Source organism: Diospyros lotus, unplaced genomic scaffold (assembly GCF_014633365.1).
Source record: "Diospyros lotus cultivar Yz01 unplaced genomic scaffold, ASM1463336v1 superscaf1, whole genome shotgun sequence".
Taxonomy (NCBI): Eukaryota; Viridiplantae; Streptophyta; class Magnoliopsida; order Ericales; family Ebenaceae; genus Diospyros; species Diospyros lotus.
The window spans coordinates 870,160-892,940 of NW_026267104.1; the positions used below are offsets into that span (position 1 = coordinate 870,160).

Consider the following 22,781-nt stretch of genomic DNA (forward strand, 5'->3'; position numbering starts at 1 on the left):
GACCAAACTAATTGAAGTTACTTCATTGCAGGTGGGAAAGAATTGATTAACTAAATGTAAAAAAGGCAGTGCTTCCTAAGCTTTAAGCCTCTATCACAGGGTATTCAAATACCACCTCTTTGCCTGAAAGCTTCCTGTATACCGAAGCATAAGTTCCCAGTTTGTACTCGGTGTTGTTTCTCTCCTTGGGGTCCAAAAATACCTACGCAATACCAAACAAGGGAAAATTAGAACACCATACCTAAATGCTCTTTCTAGGCCAACACCATCCATTTTGGGTGATCTACTTTGTTCCTTGTTTAATTTCTTCACTTTTCTATTCTTGCAGTGTTTTCAGTTCATTTCACTTTTTTGCTTTTTGGGAAAAAAAAATTGGAACTTACCTTTAGTTTTATTTTGCCTAAGATATGTAAGGCATACTGCCACAGGAGAATCGCTAGATTGAAAGAAGCAAGCGGAAATCAGGAAAAGCAATTTTCTTCAACGGTTATTATGGTAAGTTAAGTTACCTTCATAATCTTGGATCCATCAAGGCAGTATCTAACTCGTTTCCCAACAATCTCAGCAGGCACAACGATGTCCTCAAGCATCGCATCATGCACTGCAGTGAGTGTTCGGCTGCGGGGCCGCTGTACAGATGAACCTTTCTTTGGAGGTCTCATTATCCGCCGAGTTGCAATCAGAATCACATCCTACAAGAAATATCATAAAACTATTAACCATAGAGAGGAGGGTCGCAGGCAGAGAGATTTGCCGGCACAATTCTCCCTCTAATACACATGAATCGTCACAAAGTAAAGAAATTCCCAGCTGTGTGTGCTCCTAGGTGCAAACCCTGGTCATTATTGTAGAATTCCAAGCAATGTTTCATAAGATTCGTAAGGATGAACAAGCACCGTGATTATTTTTCCCAGAAAAGGCAAAGAAAAATAAAGAAAAACTATTGGAAATGCTTTATTAGGCAGGGAACAGGATTGATATTGATTACCTTCCCACTGAATTTTTTCTCAAGCTCTCTCACGAGCCTGACATGAATCTTCCTGAAGGCTTTTCTCAGCCTGTAAGGTACATGGATAACAACAGCCTTCCGGTTTCCAGAAACATCAACTTGACTGCAGCAGTTTAGAGAAAAATACAAGGTATTCACATGCTATGCAAGGACCAGACTTTTTATCTAAGCATGATTTTGTAGACCATTCTTACGCTGCCGAATTTATAAATAGATCCTTCAAGTCACTTTTCAGCTCTGTGTTAGTGTTCTCCAAATCAAAGAAGGCCTGCACAGACAGTTGAGTAGGTTCTGAAACGCGTAAACTTGCTGGACTTAGCAGAGAAGATGCAGCTTTATTGTAAATAGTTAAAAAAAAAAAAACTGTTGAAGCAGGAATAGTAAGAACCTGAGCAACAGACTCCTCAAATTCAGTCGGTTCAGCTTCCTTATCTTTATGGATTTTCTTCCTTGAGGTGTACATCTTCACGGATCTGAGGAAATGGTAGGTAGGTAACAGATTTACTATGCAGAAGATAGGTCATAGGTATGTTAAATATTTAGACGGGTTTACTCTCTTTTTAATAAGAAGAACATGTAAAACAGCAGAACATGTGTAAATGTTTTAATCATTTATGTTGAAAAAAGTTCAGTAAGAAGTGTCAAGCCAAGATAAAAGAAGCCTTGACCATTCAAAGAAAGAGGGTGGTGAATGCAAACAAAACTATTTTACTGCATATGGAAACGACCCAGAATAAGAGTGACAGTTTCTTGACTTAATAATAAATTACAAGAAAACTTAAATCTCACATAAAAACAATTTGTGACCTACGGCTATTGATAACCAAAGGCACTTCATATTAAATAAAACTTCTGCTACACTTAACACCTGGTAAACATTTTGACTCTTTTCGGCTACTGACAAGTTTTCTACAATATACATCAAAAAGAAAAATAAATCAGAACTCACGGGCAGCAACCTCTAATATAACCCCAAAATGTTAACTGATTCCAACACTTATACTCCTCACTATTATCTCTTCAAACGGGATGAGGAAATTGCCCTTTCAGGGAAAAGAACAATTTAAGCAAACATATCCCACTTTGTTTTGGTTTCACATATTTCAAGATGCCCTTTAAGCTGCATAAACAATTCGAGCAAATATATTTCAGTTTATCAGCATTCTCATGGACACTTGAAAAGAAAACTGATATAGCAATTATATTACACTTTGTTTCGGTTTCTCAGCATTCTTATGGACAGTTGAAAAAAAAAACTGATACAGGAAGACTAGCCATCTAAAGCATTGCCTCATCAAACATTCACATTGCTATAGCTTGCCATATGAACCTCGGAGTTCCACCTGTCCCTCCCACTTCAAGCATTTTACTTTTTCAACACTACTATACCTTTCAATTCAACTGAGATTGAACAGAAACTAACAATTCGACAATCCAACTTGAAATACTATGCAAGTTTCGGTTCAAGTAAAAGTAGACTTTGAATTAGTACAAACTACATCCCCAGAACCTCATTAACAACAGAGCTTCATTTGGCACCCACGATCAAAACATCATGGAAATTAACCTAAAACAACCAGAGTACGAACAATACAATGCAGAAATCAAAATATAGAGATAAAGAGGAATTTTAATGATTGAATAAAAACTTCAGATCGACACAGTTAACGTAAACTGGTTTTGCTTTTTCGTACTGTTTACCTCCCGTCGATATCGCATTCAAAGGTGTACTTTTTACTCATTAGCCGTTCAATTTATCGGCATTATACAAGGAATAATCAATCTGGAAGCCTAGACAACCATGCTTATAGACTTATAAAGGAAAACCACCAGACTGACAAAAAGAATTCAGGCAACGAATTCCAAAAGTGAAGAAAAAAGGCGAATTGGCTGGAAAACGTAGATCAACAGATCAAAATAGAAAACCGGAGCTTCTTGTACCACTTTTTCCGTTCAGATTAGGTTCAGAAACCTCATTTTCAACAGTTTTCATGTTCTCATTACAGTTTCTCAGCTATCAAACAGAGCGAAAGAGGAGCAAGAAAACCATAAACGTACACAAAGGTGAAGGCAGATATATCCGTGGCTCGAAGGAAAACCCTAGCCTCACGGGCAGAGAAACCCAAGGCCTTGGTGCTTATATATGTGAAGGACTCAGCAGCCCAGATGGGCTCATATCGAAGCCTAGACTAGACGGCAAAGATTTAGTTGGCCCACATCAGAGTGTGATATTGAATCTGATCCGTTGATTTATACTCATCCCGCACCGGAGAGATCGGGCCAGAATTCTTGTTTCCAGGCCCATAAGACCTGTTTTATGGGCTGGGCTGATATATGCACATTACATTTGAAAAGTAAAAGGGGCAAAATTGTCTTTTCATATAGCAAAACACTCCGATGTGACCACGTATGTCCTATTTCTATTGTTTCAAATTAAAATGTCTTAGTTTTGAATTTAAAAACATTTACTAATTTTTTTATTAATATTTTAAAATTAAAATGTTTTCTAATTTGGAACAATCATATCAACGTTAATCTTAATTATAAATTGACATGACATTAAATTAAATCATATTATATTATTAAAATCTAAATCAATAAATTTAAAATTACACGTAAACTCTCCAATAAGTTTCTCAAGTTCTACAAATTTTGATTTTAAGGCATTATTGCATTTAGTTTAAGCTCGTTTTAATTGCTCGGTAATTAGTTTGATCTGATAAAAACTAAATTATTAAAAAAGAAAATATATATATATATATATTATGTTTTATTTATTTATAATATTAATGGAAGTCTCACTGTCGAAGATGCGTGGAGAGACTTGCCTCTCTTCCAGGTCGAGTGAAGAGGCCCTTTTCATAGAAAGAAAGAGATGTTAGCATTTGACAATTGGAACTACAAATAATTAAAAACTCAAAAAGAAAAAAAGTCTTTTGAGAATGGGAAGAATTCTATCATCTTTAAACTACTTATGGCTTTATTAGTGGAAAAAAATAGGTAACGGGTAATGAATTTTATCAAAATATAACTTCTTTTTTTTATAAGAAAAAAGCAATAGAAAATGCTTAAATTTTAAAATTTCTTACTAGCAAGAGTTTTCGATTTTATTTTTAGCATCCATCCAAGTTGTAAGATTATTTATTTTCGATCACAAAAAAACAAATTGTCCAAATTGAACTAATTGCAAACCCAAATTGTCAAATTGCAAATTTTTTAATTTGGGTGGTCGGTGGTAGTTTGGACGATTGAAAAAATTGACTATGGAGATCAGTTTCGAATTCACAATTTCGTGACTTAACGCTTAAAATTTTATACCCTTTAATTAAAATTGCCTCTTAATTAAAACTCTAAAAATTATCGTAGCTACTAATTCTCGGTAATTGTGCCAATTTGGACACATCAATATATGATTGTCTTCTTTTAATTTGAAACTTTACATGTTTTGAGATTTTGATATTTTATGGTTACTTTAATTTTATTGAATTTCAATTGTTATATATTTTACGTTTCACAAATCACTCAAATCGCTACGTTATAGTTCAAGTGATTTTTGAATTTCAATTAATATATTTTTTATGTTTCACAAATCACTCAAATCGTTAAGTTATAATTTACGTGACGACTTAACTATAAGTTAGAGAAATAAACAAATGATCGTTAACAATTTAATTTTAAAAATACTTCTCCAACTGTCCAAACCGACTACGACACGTCACTAGTGCTTCTCCAACGATCTTAAACTAGCGTAGGATGCAGGATATGTGCATGAGAGAAGGGGGAAATGAATGGAGTAGGAAGAGAATATGCTAAAGCAGTCATTGTTGGCCATCACATCTCTTAATGTGCAGCTCCATGCATGCTTGGGTTCTCCATCAGAGACCAGACTCTTCCCTGTGTTCACTTACCATAGCAATGACTTGTCAATTCGAATCCCTCCCCATATCTTCTGTTCTTTATCTTCTTCCGGTCAAGTTTGTTCTCATCCCATTCCTCCCTGCTGCCCAGCCATGAATTTCAACATGTGATTACATGATCAATTTGTAATCTCTAATGGAAATTAATGACCCACCAATTAGTTACATCATTTATTTATAATTAACTAATGTTGCATTAATTGGGTCTTTTGTTGGTCTTCGGTTGAGTAGCAGACCAATCTCTCTTTTGCCTTCTTAGATGCAAGACTAGGTGAGTCGCTATGCAAAGGAGAGAGCTATGACCCCTCAAATAATAACAGCTAACACTTTCACATGGAGTGTGAATCAATCTAATGATGTTACAATAACTAAATTCTCCTTCACAATCACACGTGATTAACTAGATGTACTTATTTTAAGGAGTTCTTCTAAGACTAATGTTAGTAAGACCAATCGTTCTTTTTATTTAGTTTCTGATCTTGGATTTTGCATCACAATTAAAAAAAAATATATTTTTTATTTTTATAAAATTATTAAGGAGGTCATTTTTAAAGAAAATTATAAATGACGGATATATGAATAAACATTGGAGTAGGAAGGTAAGTTAGTAATTGGAGGTTGACTATAATCAGTTTGATTAGTGGGTTGTTTTGAGCTGATTAGTTGAACAGAGAAACTAAGTTGGATGCTGATAGTATATATTATGAAACTAATTACCAAAGTTTTTAATCCTAATTTAAGCAAATAGTGATTGAAATAATTAAGCTCATTCATATATACTTTGTAAAATGCCAGAGATTAAGCCCATAAACACGAGTTTAGAGTTAAATTAAGCATCAACTTGTCATTTTCCAGTCCACATTCTGCAAAATGATTAATTTGGGGAACCCAAATGTTGTCTAATCCTAAAAATTATAGAATAAATGTACCTCACTCACTGTAAGCAAATCTATCGAAAAATCTAATTAATTAGTATCATAGAATTGTTAGAATTCCATGAACTGCCACGATTCATCCATGTTCCACAAGCTGTCCACCATGCCATTGCCAAACCAGTTGTTCTGAGCCGAATCCGACCCGGCAACATTCGGGTCTTCAAAATCCGGCATGGATGCCGAGCTAAACATCTCTGTATCAAACCCAATATTGCTGTCGAGATTGTAACAGCAATCACTCTTACTCATGGCTTGAAACGGACTCTCTGGGTTAATCTGAGGGATTATGGTTTCAGAGATGGCGTTCATCTGCGGGCTGGTGCATTGTTCCAAGGGGAAGCTCCAGAGAGGATGATGATCGAGGCCGTTGGGTGTTGCTTGATCAATGGGGGGAAACGGTTTGATCAGAGTCGGAGGCTGCTGCTGGTTCGGGGACGGATGAAAGGTGTGAGAAGGAGATGATGATGATGCTTGCAACTTCTGGAGCAGCCTCGGCATCCAGAGGCACTGGATCACTTCCTGGAAGGCTTTGCTGTTTGAATCAATCTTCAGCCGCCTCGCCTGTTTCTGCACCTGTGTTCTCCAGTAGTTCTTGATCTCGTTGTCCGTCCTCCCCGGCAAATGCTGCGCAATCTTGGACCATCTGGTGAAGAGTTTGGGAACAGTTGGAATCAAAAGACAATGTTGTCAGCAACAGTGGTGAGTTGCTTTGCTGTGTTGATGGGACTAATTGGGAACTGTTCTTATGTCAACTTATTCATCATAATCGGATGATTAAAACAGAAGCCATTAGAATGGGAAGTACCTGTTGCCCCACTTGGAGTGGAGTTCGAGGATCAAGAGCTGCTCCCGGGGGGTGAGATTGCCGCGCTTAACGTCGGGTTTAAGGTAATTCAGCCATCGCAGCCGGCAACTCTTGCCGGTTCTCCTCAAACCTAATTATAATAATAAGATAATTATCGAAACTAATTACTTGGTGAGATAATTAAACCTCAAGATAATCAAAGAAGATTGAAAACCCAATTAATTATTACCAGAACGCTTGGCAAGCATGTTCCAGCGGCCTTCGCCATGGCAAGAGATGTATTGGATGAGAAGGGTGTCTTCTTCAAGAGTCCATGGACCTCTTCTGAGCTCAGCTTCTTCATCACTGGATGCAGTAGTAAGGGTAGTTGCAGTAGTACGGCTTGCAGAGCACTTTCTCAAACTGGACATGGCTGCTAATCTTAGTTTCCCAGAAAAAAAGGATAAGATTTCTAAATCGAGTAAGAAAGGAGGTAGAAGTGGGCTGTATTGGGAGCTGCTGGAGCTTGCAGTTTTAATTTGATGTTAAAAGCAGTGAACCAAAAAAGAAGCCAGTTGAAGAAGGCTTTATAGGGGGCCGGCTAAAGGTGCAGCCCTGCTGGTCTTATCACACTGCTATATTGCAACTTTTCAAAAGAAGCTGCGGACGGTGGCCACAAAGCCCACGTTGAGCTTTAAACTCAGTTTGTCCATCTCTATCAGTAGTTCAATACAAATTTTAATTTGGAAAAAGGAGCATCCAAACAAATGAGCAGCGTTGTCTGTTGTTCTGCAGATGGCTTATTATCAGTAAAAACCCACAATCACTACTACACTATTATAACCTCTTTTTACCAGACGGACCAACCCCATCCTATTCCTAGGGAGGGGGTTGGGTTGGGTTTGTTGTTTAATGTAACTAGTTGTGAAATTAAATAAATAAATAAATAAAATGACCATCCCTAGCTTTGTCGCCCATGAAATTCAAGCAGGGGGGTCCCAGAATGAGAATGGTGCCCAAACCTAGCTAGATTAGCTTCTCAATTAAGGAAAATGACATGGATGGTTTAGTTTTAATCCAATAGCTATAGCCGGTACCCACTTCAACTTAAAAAAGTGATTTTTCATTAATTAGTATAATATATTTGATTAGTAGACTATTATTTTTTATATAATAATTAAGTTAATTAATACCATTACAATAAAAATAATAATAATAATAATAATTGTGGGTTCTCAAAAAAAAAAACAAAAAAACAAAAAAAAATCTCATCTTATTTACTTGTGACCTGGGAATGTCAAATTTCCTTCCTTAGCGAATACGTCTTCAAATACTGCACTCCAAGCAGTCATTCGGTTTGACTTTTGTCATCAATTCCACATAATTTTGTCAAAATTAATTTGATCCAAACGTACACATTCCCAGGTCACAAGTAAATAAGATTATTAAAATTAGCAATTTAAGGTTTGTTTAATATGTTTTATTTTTAATATTTAATTTTTTTATTAATTATTAAAATATTTTTAAATCCAAATATTTCCTCCGTCACCACCACCTATTTCCACCGTGACTCTAATAGTAAACAAAATTTTAACTAAGAGTGACCATAGTTGAAATAGCTGAGTTGTTCAAATCAAATAAATTGAATTATTTTTAAAAATTGAACTAATCAAATAGTTTTTTAAATAAAAAAAATTAAAAAATCAAAAATAACAAATTAAATGTAAGTGATAGAAATAAGTAGGGATATTCAAAATTTCAATTAAATCCAATTTTGATTAAAAACATTTTTTTTATATTTTGGTCAGTTTGATTTTTTTAATTATTTTCAATAAGAAGACTAAATCGAATCGAATCAAAATAATCGAAAAATTCAAATTTGAAAATCAAACCGAATTGTCCAATTTTGAAAAAAAAAATATCATTTTTTACACTTCAATTAGTTAATTATTTTATTTTTTTTCAATAAGAAGCCAAATCAAACATAACCACAACAACAAAAAACTTCAAATTCAAAAATCAAATCGAACCATCGATTTTAATTAATTTAATTCAATTATTTTGATTTAATCAAAATTTTGTTCACCTTTAATTTTAATTTTAGCAGTCACAAACTTTGAATCTCCTATTATGCCATTTTTCTTTTCATTTTAATTTTTAAAATTCCATATAGTTGCTTATTTGTCATCCAACATTAAATAATACTTTATTCTCATCATCACACAACAGTAATATATATATATATATATATATTAAATAGAAAGCCGAAAATTAAAACGTGACAAGATAGATAGATATGACCATTGGAACTACCAATTTGAATGGATATAAATGTTTCATTTGTACTATATAACATTATCTTATCTTGTGAATGATCAGCAGACATGAAACCGTGGTTGACTGAACAAAATATACACCAACCAGAACGTGGTGTCGATTTGTTTACGTTAACGAATGAGGGTGGCGGCGGTTTAAGGTTTTGTTTGGAATCTCAAAACAACGCCCAAATTAATTAATATCTTTTTAATTTCTTGGCTTCTCATGTGCATGCATATATCCACGACATCCACTTCGCTTAACAATATTGTTTTTTTCTTTCTTCTCTCCTTTTTCTTTTCTTTTTTTAATTTTAATTCTCTAAAAAAATAAAAATAGATTCGCATTTAATGTGATATTTTTATCTTAAAAAATATGATTTTTGACTTATCGCGATTGATAATATTATTATTGATAGTACTCTATCGTTAGATGTTGGGTTGATGAAGATGAATGGTTAATTAATTAATAAAAATATAAGTAACAAAGCATTGTTTTTAGTGTTTTTATTTGTTGTTGTTCAAATACAATAATAAATTTTTAATGTAGAAGAGTGTCTCATGTGTAGTTTTTAGATGATTTGCAAGGAAAGAAACTAATTAAGAGCATGGGTGAGACCTCCCGTTAACCCCTCTTATAACTCTTAAGTCAATCTCGAACTCTTTTTTGAATGTATAGATAAGGATATCGGAATAGTTAATTTACAAGTCTTTCGAGTAGTAGTTGACAAATAACTAATAAATTCTCGAGATGGTCTCTTCAAGGCATCAAGAGATGCTCTCAAGCAAAGTCATTCAGTCTTGGTCTAAGCCACTTAACTTGAGGGTCATTCGCTCTTGAACTTAGTCACTTGCAAGCCCTTCAATCAAGTCTGCCGCAAGTCTCGGCCAAGTTTCACAATGAATTTGTCCTGTGGGCCTTTTTCCATAAATTTAATGTACATAAACCTACTTTCTTGAACACAATACTATTAAATCATCAATTAAATTAATGTCAATTTTTCTAAAAAGTAAAAGTAAATTAAATATTAAAGTTCCATTAATTTGGACTGACTAACCAAGTTATTCTTTGTCAACCCAATCCTCACATAAGAACAAATGTTTGTTGTTTCCTCTAGGATTCCTCTCTTGCTTTCAAATTCCATCAGTATGAGACTGAGATTAAAGAAAATAATTAAGAAATGGGTGTTCTTGAAAAGTCTTCCAAATGCAGCTAAGTTTGACAATTTCCATCGTACTGTTGTTTTCTTCACCTTCAATTAATCTCTCTCTCAATAATGCAAAAGGGCTAGGCAGTGCCTTACTTAACATTAATCTATATTCGTCATTGATTGATGTAATGTAATTCCCTTTACCATGTTTAGTAAGTTTAACTTTAATAATTGATCTAGAAATGGCATGCAACCAAGTCATTCTGCATTGATTGGCCAACCCATATATAACTTTTTGTGTGACAATTCAAAATATTCGTTGTTTTGATTACACCTCTGAATCATGTATTTTCGAATCAGTTGCATACCTCGCCAGCATGATAAAGAACTTGTGTTGTCGACGCACTTGACCTCAATTGAAGACCTATAAGAAGTTGTAATTCTTTGACAAAACCTGCACAGGGACTGCAATGGCGAACGATGGGTGGCGTGGTGTCATGGTGGCGACGAGACGGTGGATGGAAGGATCATTGGAGGAAAGGTTGGTGGTGGCGACTATATATGATGTGCAGAGCGACCACAATTACTTTTCTATTCATAACAGCGTTGGTTTTCCTCTTTCAATGCCAAAAGCAAAGGTCCAATGAAAATACCAAGTAGTGCCAGTGCTGCAGCTTATAACCATATCTAATTGTTGAAGCTTTGTCTAAGGTATCTTTCTAGCTTTTAACTCTTCATATTTTAACTATTTCTTTATTAATTCTTTATCAACGTGCATATATTGCACGTTCTAATTCAATTATGCTAAAATATGTAATTGACTGGAAGATGTCTATATGGTCAAGCGACGTAATCAAAATAACAAAAAATTTAAATTATCACACGAAAAAAATATCAAAGTATAATTGTTAAATTAAGGGTTTAGTTCGCATTAATTATATTTAAGAGTGGTAATGGGTTAACTAATGTGTTATATTTATTTAAAATCAAAATACATTTAAAGAATATAAACGTAAAATATATTTTAAACATTCACTAAATAACTACCCAAATTGATGACTAATGGAAGAAAATTTATGGGGCACCCAACAGTTGAGTTTGGGGTAATGGGGGACCAAACCCTATATGCCATTGCCACCTAAGTTTCATAACCTTTTTTCTATGGCTGCCCTATGGTCTTAGGTTTTATTTTTATTTTTTTTCTTCTAGGATGTTGCTAGGAATGGTGGCTAACCCTCATTCAATATATGTATTTGTCAATTTGTTATCCCGATGGGGACATTTATTCTGATTTATTACACATTGCATGGTTTAAGAATAACATTTCCACAAACGAAATTATAATATATTGATCGTGTGTGTGTGTGATTGTAATATATATACTAAATAAAGAATTGGGATTCAATGTAGAAAGGTAATTAAGAATGATTGGTTGTGAGATGTAATATTTTCAAAAGAGGACTCTAATTAAACAAGTCGTGTGGGATTAAATTAAATATGTTGGAGAAAAGGTCTATAATAGATATCCACTAGCCAGGCTATTCTAATGGCCAGCAAATTAATGTACCAAAATGAAAACGTTACGGATATAATTATAAATTAATTACATACTCTGATGATGCATGCATGGTGAGTTGGACTAATTAATCTCACCACAAGTTTATACAAAATAAGCCAAAGAGTAGTTGAGTTTTTTAAGTATTGTTTGTTGAATTATGTCTTGATTTTTATATTTGCCTCCATTATCAGAATCTGATTCCATTTAAGTAATTTAAGAGAAAATCTAGATATGATTTTTTCTATAGAATTGTGTTGATCGATAGTAGCGTAGAGTTCTAGATGGTAGTTTAATAGATATAAAATATTGTATTGCTTTAATTTCTTTGTAATGAAACTATTTATCTCTCCTTATGAACATAAATCGATCGCATGCTATGAACAAATTACGTGTATCCTTTATTCAATCTTTATTTCCTTGTTCTATTTCGCATTGCTTTCAACCACTCAAAAACTAAGACTTTTATGGGTTATAATTGTCTATCACATCACCATTAGATCAACTCTTTATACACTTTGAAAGGTTCATTCTTGGAAGATATTGATTATAGTGAGGTTACATTCTTAATTAATTCTTCCTTCCAAATATTTTTTCATTGACAATGCCTTGGTCATATCTTCATCATTCTTAATCCCAATTGCTCTTTCTTTTTTTTTTTTTTATAATTTTTAAAAAGTTAATTGTATATAGAGTTCTTATAGCTAGGGTGTATAAAAATTCTATATACGAGTAACAATAATATGACTTTTACGTATTTAAGTTAAAAAAAAAAAGACCTAAAAGAAAGAAAGAATAACGTGTAGTGTCGTATAATAAAATATAACAAATAATTGTACCAGTTGCAATTTAACATTAACATTAAAAATAAAATAGAAGAAGATGACTAGATGAGTGAGTGATGTTTGGACGCAAGTACGTACGTACGCGTGGTGCTTAAAGAGAAGCATGATTTGACGAAGGAAAAATACAGGGGGATTGTCGTATCAGCGCGCGTTGGTGAAGGAGAGGTATAGCTACCAGCCAGCATGCATGCACCGGATGCGCAGACAGAAACAAGGGATCAATATATACTAAAAATAAAGAAGCCCTGGCCCAAAGAGACTACGGTTCTCATATATGCGCAAGCTCCCAGATTCAATATATGCATCCATCCATCAACTGTGCAAGCCTTCAAAACAGTGACCCTATACGTTTATATCCATCCATCCACTGTGCAAGCTTCAAAACAACAGTCTTTGATTATTTAATCACATCTGTACGTATCTATATCTATATCTATAGAGCCAATTACGTATGCCAATTGATGAGCCCATCTGCAGAACTGTGTATAGCCAAAGCATACCTCCGCGTGTGTTGCATTCGTTTGTTGTTTATTTATTTATTAATATATATATATATATATATAAAATAATGCAAGATGCATGCATGCATATCTGTTTAATTTGAGAGTCCTTTGGTGTTACCAATACAGAGAGTTGCAGATGATTAATACAAGTAATGATAATTAATTTAACCAGTATCTTAATTAACCCATTAGGGGGTTTGGTAAGTTTTAAAATGTTTTAATAAATTTAATCATTATATAATTAAATGTCACTTAATAATTTTTTTTTTATCTTTTTTATGTACGTAACGAACCGTTCTGTTATAATATATGAATAGACAGCCGTCTTATCATCATCATCATCAGAGAAGAAGAAAAACGAATTCTGAGGGGGAGAACTGAGTGTCACTGTCCAAACTATTGCAAGTAAATGATATGAGAGCAGTAGTAGTGTTATAATTAGTAAACAGAAACAGTTGCCTAGTAACTTGGCACAGCTTCTAACTTAGAAGACGAAGACTTCAAAGTCCTCCATGGAACAGTGCCACTGAAGCTTCTATTAAACATGCATAAATTGCATCCACTTCTTCCTCATCAACAGTTCTGCCATCGCCTTCAACTAATGAGCTTCAAACACACACAACCCTGTGTTGAAGTATGCATTCATTCATTCCAGATTTTATATTATATATATATATAATTCGAATTTTTTGTTCTGATTCGGTTAATTATGATATTAGAGATATATATATTCTAATTAACTTTGTGATATTTGAGATCCATACCGGGGTTTGGTGAGGCCATAAATTAAGAAAAGTGTAGATCCAATGAATTAAAGAGCATTTAATCATAGTAATTAACGCTTTTTATGTCCTTAATTTCATGTTAATGATCATTTTGGCATCGTCATAAGCCTTAATTGTACTAGATAGAATAGTAATTAATTAATGATTAAGGTGGGGATGTAGTAATGATTAATTTTCGTTATGATTGAGAATTTTTAACTATTTTTTTTTTTTTTTTAGTATTTCTCTAACTCTTCTATTGCAAACATCTTCAATTTCACTCAATTTGTGAGCAACCCATCTTATAAAGTTGTTCATCGACCTAATTTAAAGTTGGAATTTTAAAGATAGTGATGTTGAAATTAGGCCAACCAATGGCCCAAATTCGCCTAAATTAATAAAACCAAGCCCTAAAAGTTCATAAAATAAACCAAATGCAAATTGGGCTGGTCTTGGCCCAAATTTAGGGAGAGAAACACACGTTAAAGGTCATCAGATGGCCCAAATTTGGTGGGGGGTCCAAATTGCCTAATCCTATTCATTAGCAAGGGGAACGAAACGAAACGGTGTCGTTCTACAGCCCGCATGGTTCACCCCAGTCTCAATTGAATAAAATAGTGCCAGCTTTCACCAAAACACAAAAATGCATCGTGTTTACAAGAATAATGATATTTAGATCGAATTGTGAGTAGAAGGAGAAAAGGTCTCATTTTGTCTATGCATTAACATTAACTTTCAGGCTAAATATCTAACAGATTTCATTGTGTATTTTGTATTTTTGCTGTATTGTTTGTTGTATTGTTTTGCTTATTTTGTATTTTCAGTTTTGCCTTCAGTGGCAATTCTGTAATTCAACATTATATTAGCTTTAGATATTTAAATTGAGATCAAGAATGAGGATGATCAATGAGGCATTTTATAAATTTGTTGTCTTTCTCTCTCTCTCGCAAGATGGTATTAGAGTTGAAAAAAAAACCTTAAGTTCGATCCCTCTATTTCTCTTCTTCTCCTCCAACACCGTGCTATTGATCTTTTCCGACAACGTGAGTCTTGCGGTTCTATATTTTTTTTCAGAGATCACCAATTGTTTCTTCTTTTGACCATCGCGATCTTTGTTGTTCAGATATTTGAGTTTGCTTTGTTTCATTTTCACAATTTTGAACCTCGCTATTTCTAGATCTGTGATTCTATTTTCTTCAATCGTGAAACTTGCGATTTCCAGATCTCTTCTTTTGTTATTACTTGCCTTTGTTCTTTGACTTCTTCTCCATATGGCAACGTCATCTTCAAATCTCTTGTCCTCATCAATGAATAATTCTACTATTGACGACGGAACAAATTCATTCTTTCTACATTATTTGAACAACCTCAACTTGGTCTTGGTGTCTCAGCCATTGACAAAGGAACTACACATCCTAGAGCAGAGCAATGTGGACTGCATTATCAGTAAAGAATAAACTTGAATTTGTTAATGGTTTAAATACTTGACCATTAGGTGATACTTCTCTACTCAATGCTTGGATTCAGAATAATAATATGGTGATATCATGGATACTGAATTTTGTTTCAAAAGAGATATTTGCAAGTTTAATTTTCTCTTATTCTGTTTATGATATCTGGATTGATTTAAAGAAAAAATTTCAACAAAATAGTGGTCCATGAATTTTTCTTCTTAAGAAATAATTGATGAACTTGAGTCAGGGACAGTTGTCAATGAGTGCATATTTCACAAAACTTAAGAGTCTATGAGAAAAACTTAGCAATTATAGGCCTATGTGCTTGTGTGGTGGTAATAAGGCTTTATCTGAACAATATCAAGTTGAGTATGCGATATCCTTTTTGATGGGATTAAATGATTCTTTTACATAAGTTAGGGATAATTACTATTGATGGATCACATTCTTCCAATCAACAAGGTGTTTACCCTAGTTGTATAAGAAGAAAATCAAAGGACAATTCTTAATTCTAAGGTGTCTAATCTAGTTAAATTGGTTGTTAAGCATGGCATGGATAGGTCTAATCAAAATAAATTTTAGAAAAATGAAAAGGCTATATGCACCCATTGTGGGTATCATGGACACACAATAGATAAATGTTATAAGATTTATGGGTATCTCTCAAGGTACAAGGCTAAACAACCATCTAATCCTAGCCAAACCAATTTTAATGCTAAGCCTACTGTTGTTAGCCAAGTTTTTGATACAAGTCATGGTAATCCTAAGGAAATTTAGGGATTTATGTAGTCTTTAAATCCATGGAAGTATCGGCATCATTATTTTCTTATTTTGGTTGATGATTGTATTAGATTTTCTTGAACTTTTCTTATGAAACACAAATCTGAGGCTAAGATCATTATTCCCAAGTTCTTTTCCTTAATTGAGAGCCAGTTTAATAAGGTGATTAAAAGATTCATATCAAATAATACTCCAGAATTACAATTCACTGAATAATTTGCCTTTAAAAGTGTCATTCATCAATTTTCGTGTGTTGAGCGGCCTGAACAAAATTTACTTGTGGAAAGGAAACACCAGCACCTTCTTAATGTGGCTAGGGCACTGTTTTTCCAGTCAAGAATTCTTATCAAGTTTTGGGGGGATTGTATTCTCACTACCACATTTTTAATAAACAGGACATCTGTTCATATTTTACAAAATAATACTCCCTACCAGCTATTGTCTCAAACTGTAGTTGATTACTTATTTTTCAGAGTTTTTGGGACTTTTTGCTTTGCTTCCACACTGTCTTTTCATCAAAACAAATTTTCCTCTAAAGCCACAGCTTTTATTTTCTTGGGATATTCTCCAAGTGTTAAAGGATACAAGCTATATGATCTCACCACCAAATCTGTGTTTGCTTCCAAAGATGTGGTGTTTCATGAGAATATTTTTTCTTTCCACCCTATTATTACCTCTAATGAGGTTATTAATCCATTTCTTGATGTGGTGCTACCTGTCTCTTTCACTGAGCCACCATCTTCATCTACTTCTACATCTTCACCTAGTGTGTTTTCTAATTTGGATGAAAGACAGCCTATCACATCCAATTCTTCTCCTGATATTTTGGTTCATGCTCTTATTCGTAGATCAGCTCATGCTATTATTTCTCCGTCTTATCTTCGGGATTACCATTGCAACTTGTTGACTCATCTTCCTCTTCCCACAGTCCATTCCTCATATCATTTACAGCATTATCTTACCTATTCAAAATTTTATCTTGCTCACAGCTCATTCTTTCTTATTGTATCTTCTGATTTTGAGCATCAATTGTATCATCAAGCTGTTAAATTTGCTCATTAGAAAGATGCCATAGCAGCTGAGTTGAATTCCATGCATTTGAACAACACTTGGAGTGTTACCTCTTTTCCACCTAATAAACATACCATTGGATGTAAGTGAGTTTATAAAATCAAGTACAAAGCTGATGGTTCCATAAAGAAGCATAAGATTCGTTTAGTGGCAAAAGGGTATACTCAACAAGAGTGGTTGGATTTCTTCGACACCTATTATCCTGTTGCAAAGCTTGTTACAGTGAAAATCTTGCTTGTTCTAACTGTTATGAAGCAATGAGCCCTTATTCAGTTAGATGTCAATAATACTTTTCTAAATGAAGATTTATTTGAGGAAGTATATATGGATTTACCTCTTGGGTATAAGCCTTTCGTTTATGTTATTTAGGGGGAGAAGTTAGTGTGTCGTTTGCAGAAATCCATCTATGATTTGAAACAAGTTTCATGGCAATGGTTTTCCAAATTCTCTCATGCCATTATTAAGTTTGGTATTCAGCAATCTAAATTTGATTATTTCTTTTTTACCAAAGGCAATGGTTCTTCCTTTGTGGCTCTTATCATTTATATGAATGATATCATCATTACTAGTTTGGATTTGACTATTATAGACTTTCTCATATTTTAAAGGATCTTAGCTGATTAAAGTATTTTCTTGGGCTTGAAATTGCTCAATCTAAGAGTGGGATATTTCTTTCTTAAAGACATTACACCTTACAGCTCTTAAAAGATATTGGTTGTCTTGGTTGCAAACCTGTTAATCTGTCTATGGTTCATAATCTTAAACTGAGTATGCATGAGGGTGAGCTACTTGAGGATTCATTAATTTATCGACGTCTTATTGGTCGATTACTGTGTCTCACCATTTCTCGACATGATATCACGTTCGCAGTTCATAAACTTAGTCAATTTGTACCTCATCCTTACAAACCCCATTTAGATGTTGTCCATCACTTGTTATAGTATCTCAAATCCACTCTGGGCCAAGGCTTATCTTTTTCAGCTTTCTCTTCTTTACAACTTCAGGCATTCTCGGATGCGGATTAAGGGTCATGTTTGTGTTAGAAAACATGATCTGATCATATGCATCGAAAAAATAAAATCTGATTTTATTGGCATCACGTTTTTCAAATCTTACGGTTAAATCGAAAACATAAAACGAAAAATTACCTCGAAACGAAATCTGATTTCGTAGCCGATAACTCGCCTAATATCTTCCACGAGTGAGATGCCGAGTCGGTCCACCCGAAATCGTTAAGACTTCAATAGACTTGAGAGAAAAAGGGATACGAAAATTTTCTTTAAAATTTCCATTCTAATTCAACTAATTGATTAATTGGATTCTAGATTTAATGTTATATTTATAGACAAAAAACCCTAAAATCCTAAGTGTTATTGGGCCGGGCTTTAGGTACTAGCAAAAAGCCCAATCTAAATTAATAATTAAATAAATAATCATATTATTTATTTAATTATTCTTATTTCTTAAATAATTGCACTTATAATTTAGTAATTCCATAATTACTAAATTTTCCTTTTTTTTTTTAAAACGATTTCTATTGAGTGGGACTTTCTGGGTTCACAATTAAATTGGCAACGAGAATTAATGATTATCCAATCATTAATTCTCGTAAATCATGAATGACATCTAGCAATATGTCATAATTACCCAATTTAATGTGAAGCGGGAATGTGAACCTTACACTATGGTGCCTTGCAATATAGTTTCTCTATCATACTATATCCCGACGAGATATGAAATCACAGTCAGCAGGTCAAATCTCTCGATCTTGTCGTATGACCAAATCCAATAATCACACTTGACTAATATGACACAACTTTTACGAAATCCAAATTCCGTCGTCATATTACCTCGGCCAAGGATTTATCGTCAATTGACCATTGGATCGCATAGGATATCCTCCCCGTATATCTCGAAGTGATAGATTTCATATCTGATACACACGTACCTCGTGTGTCACTGAACTAGGCACATAGATACGTGCGGCTATCCCTGATTAGGACAACCATATAATATCATTGATATCCTAATCCACCAACACAGAGATATCCATGTTATCTCAGGTCTAAGGACTAATGCAAATCCGTAGTTAATATTGAATTATTGACCCGTGAGATAAAATCCATGTGATTCAATATTAACAGTCTCGTTCAGTGAACTCGTTCCTATAACGAGCACCCACTCATCTTCCTTCTGTATCTTATACAGAATGGTACGAGACCTACCAATCTTGTCTTTTTGTATCTTATACCGAACAAGGAGGAAAAAGATGTGTCGGCTTTTGCGAGTTACTAATTATCCAGATGAGGAACTCTATGGCCAGGAACATATTTGTAGTATAACGTATTGTGGATTATCCGTCTCGATCATTCTTAACAATTAAGAATGGTATCCACTCCTTATTATACTAATGGATAATTGTATGTTCAATTCAAACCATATTGCATTTTAAATTAAACATAAAACTTGCCATTAAATAGTGTTTAAAGAATTACAAGATCAAGTCTTATTGTGTCATTAGAACTGGTCTTAAGGGCTTATATCTAACAGTTTGTATACACATCGTTCAATTATTGGTTATTGTATATTCCTCAGTGATTCTTTGGTCTCATTGAAATCTAAAAAGCAAACCACAGTGACTCGATCCTTAGCTGAGGCTGAGTATCATGCTTTAGCTTCTACTGTTAGCAAGATTACTGTTAAGCTCAAGGATAAGTAAATACGATTTTGATGATAACAAAAATATTTTTATGATATAAATATATATTTTTTTCATATAAAAAGTAAATTTATTTTGAATTAAAAGTGGGTACAAATAGTAAATTTATTTTCAATTAAATTCATGAATGTACCAAACAAAGTAGAGGGTGAAATACGGGGTTGTACCAAACAAAGTAAATTTATGACAATGTCTTGATCATTGCCAACAACCCCGTATTTCATGAATGTACCAAATACATCGAGCTTGATTGCCATTTTATTCAAGACAAAGTGGTTGCCGATCACATCAAGCTTATTCCCATCAGGTCTCATCATCAATTAGCAAATTTGTTTATTAAGGCTGCGTTCTCTTTCCTTTTCAATTTTCAGTTTTGAGTTTTGAATTCATTTTCAGTTTTCTGTTTTGGTAATCTGTTTTTAGAAAATTGAAAACGCGTTCTCTTTGTCATTTTGAAAAACTATTTCTCAAAACAGAAAATTAGAAAACACGTTTTTTTTGAAATTTTGAAAATAAATTTTAATGATATTTTATTCAATAAATTTAATTATTTAAGTAAATTAAAAATATTTAATTTTTATAAATTATTAAAAAAATCTACATTTTAAAGTTAATGAATTTTATAATATTTTTTTTATTATAATAATAAAATATGAAGAAATAAATATGTTTTGACTTTTGAGTTTGTTTTGGATGAAAACACTCAAAACAATTTTTTATTGTTTTGAGTTTTCTTTACAAGTTTTGTTTTTTGGTTTTCAAAAATGCATTTTTAAAAACAATAAAGAGAACGCGTTTTCATTATTTTAGAAAAATAAAAACTAAAAATGACTTAAAAACAGCAAAGAGAATGCAACCTAAATCTCTCCCATCTCCTCAATTGTTTTCCTTATTGTTCAAGATGATTGTTGTTAATCCTCATGGTCCATCTTTAGGGGGAGTAATAGATTTTATTGTGTATTTTTTTTGTATTGTTTGTGTATTGTTTTGCTTACTTTGTATTTTCTATATTTCGATTTTGCCTTAAGTGGCAATTCTATAATTCAACATTGTATTAGTTTTAATTAGGTATTTAAGCTAAGAAATAATGAGAATGATCACTGAGACACTTTACAAATTTGTCGTCTCTTCTTTCTTTCTCTTGCAAGAATATCAATAGTAGTCTGTTTAGCAATTTGATAATTTTATTCTTTTTACAAAAAATTGAAAAAGAAAACTAATTTATTGTCCCCTTAAAAATTAAAAAATATATATACATCTTTTAAAAATAAAATATGTAATCAAATATTATCTTTTATTTCATTTCAAAAATTTTAAATACGAAAATAGAAAACAAAAACGAAAACAAAAATTGTACCCCAACATGTCTTCAGAAAAAAAGTAATTAACTTAAAACCCAATAAGATTTGGTGACGAAATATCTAATGTCATCAATGATTTAAACGAATGTACTTCAAGTACAAGGTTTTGATTCAATTTATTCTTTATGTGATTTAAGATTAGTAATCAAGTAATTATTTATCTTAAGTGCGTGACAAGTCGTAAAAAATTAAAAACCCAATAAAAAATAAATAAGGAATCAATTGAATAACTGGATGGTTGCACAAATGCAATGCACCATGCTTGATTTTGACACGAAGCATCCCAAAAGCTAAAGATGACATTGGCACTACCAAATGGTACACATAGTGAAATTTTGTAGTGACAAGAGCCATCATTAATTCATGGAATTTCACACATTGAAATTGCAAAACAAGTGGTGACAACCCAATAGGCTGAACAAAACAACCACTAGTGTTTGCCCACAAACCCAATGTCGTTTTCCAAACTCTTCCCCTCATCTCTACTCCCAATATTTATGATGTATAGAAACATTTTGTAGATATCATTTTAACATTTTTAAAATATTTTTTTATCAAAATATTGAGAAATACTAAAAAGTATTTTCGTGTCATTTATGTAATTTTAAAAATATTTTGAAGCTATTTTATAATATGAAAAAAATATCATAAAAGCACTTTTGATTTGAAAATATATTTCCGTCCACAAAAAGGTCAAAGGAGGAAAAAATTCGTCTCTAACTTAAATTTTTTAAATCTAAATTGAACCAAAATTGGAGAGCATACTCATTGATGAAGATGCAATGAGACTATAGAGAAAAAAAAAATAATGAAATGGAGGAACTTTTATAAATTGTATTATATTTGATTATATTTTTTAAAAAAAATTATTATTTATTTTTAATTAGTAGGTCATTATTCATGGATAACAGAAATTATGTTTATATTTATCTGAATGTATTATTAATTTTATATTTGTTTTTAAATTAAATAATTATTTTTATTAAAATTATATTTACAAAAATATCTCTATATTTTTTCATTTATGTATTTTTTCAAGTTTTATTTTTATTTTTTTAAAAATTATTATTTTTTATTTTTATTTCATATTCTCATTTTTTTTCATTTCTGTTTCTGTAGATACTAAATCGTCTCTACGCCCAAAATTTGATAAATTTATGGAGCACGTATGATAATAATAATAATAATAATAATGTAGGAATATATTTATTAAATAAATATATAAAATAATTTGTGCATAAACTTATTTTTAAAGACGGTTGAACCCGAAGAAGCGGAGAGAAAGTTTTCACCTTATTTTATCTGTAACTTTTCCTAAGTCTTACATTAAAAAATTAAAAGTTAATGCCTTCTGGGCCCATCCCTTTTGATGTATGTACCTTCCGAATGTGGGGTCCACAAGGGGAACAAAACCACAGAGGCTGGCTGGGCTTGCCACCTGGCCCTCTCCAAGTGGCTCACTTTTGTCATTTTTCTTTTGATAATAATTAATAAAAGTAAAGTATTCTAAAGAAAAATGTCATGTTGAAGTATAAGATCGGATTTGGACTAATATTTGCATTATTATTTATATATATATGTATATACACACACACACACACAGACTGCAAGCAGAAGA

The 22,781-nt window shown here is 32.7% G+C and overlaps 2 protein-coding genes across 5 annotated transcripts; both read right to left on the reverse strand.

Moving 5' to 3' along the window:
- Positions 1-3,150, reverse strand: LOC127792807 (40S ribosomal protein S7-like). Of its 4 annotated transcripts, none has more exons than XM_052323405.1 (6): positions 3,068-3,150; positions 1,398-1,482; positions 1,204-1,277; positions 989-1,112; positions 510-692; positions 1-202 (listed from the first exon to the last, which is right to left on the reverse strand). In XM_052323405.1, exons 2-6 carry the CDS (start codon positions 1,470-1,472, stop codon positions 83-85), a joined length of 576 nt encoding a protein of 191 aa, XP_052179365.1. In that variant the 5' UTR covers positions 1,473-1,482; positions 3,068-3,150; the 3' UTR covers positions 1-82. The 4 variants fall into 4 exon arrangements, with proteins under 4 accessions (XP_052179365.1, XP_052179366.1, XP_052179364.1 ...); XM_052323406.1 differs by having other exon boundaries at positions 2,951-3,094; XM_052323404.1 differs by lacking the exon at positions 3,068-3,150 and adding an exon at positions 2,711-3,055.
- A 2,527-nt stretch (positions 3,151-5,677) lies between these two features.
- LOC127793042 (myb-related protein 305-like) lies at positions 5,678-7,254 on the reverse strand. The gene is made up of 3 exons (XM_052323807.1): positions 6,896-7,254; positions 6,667-6,796; positions 5,678-6,504 (listed from the first exon to the last, which is right to left on the reverse strand). Exons 1-3 carry the CDS (start codon positions 7,074-7,076, stop codon positions 5,913-5,915), a joined length of 903 nt encoding a protein of 300 aa, XP_052179767.1. The 5' UTR covers positions 7,077-7,254; the 3' UTR covers positions 5,678-5,912.
- Positions 7,255-22,781: the final 15,527 nt, after the last annotated feature.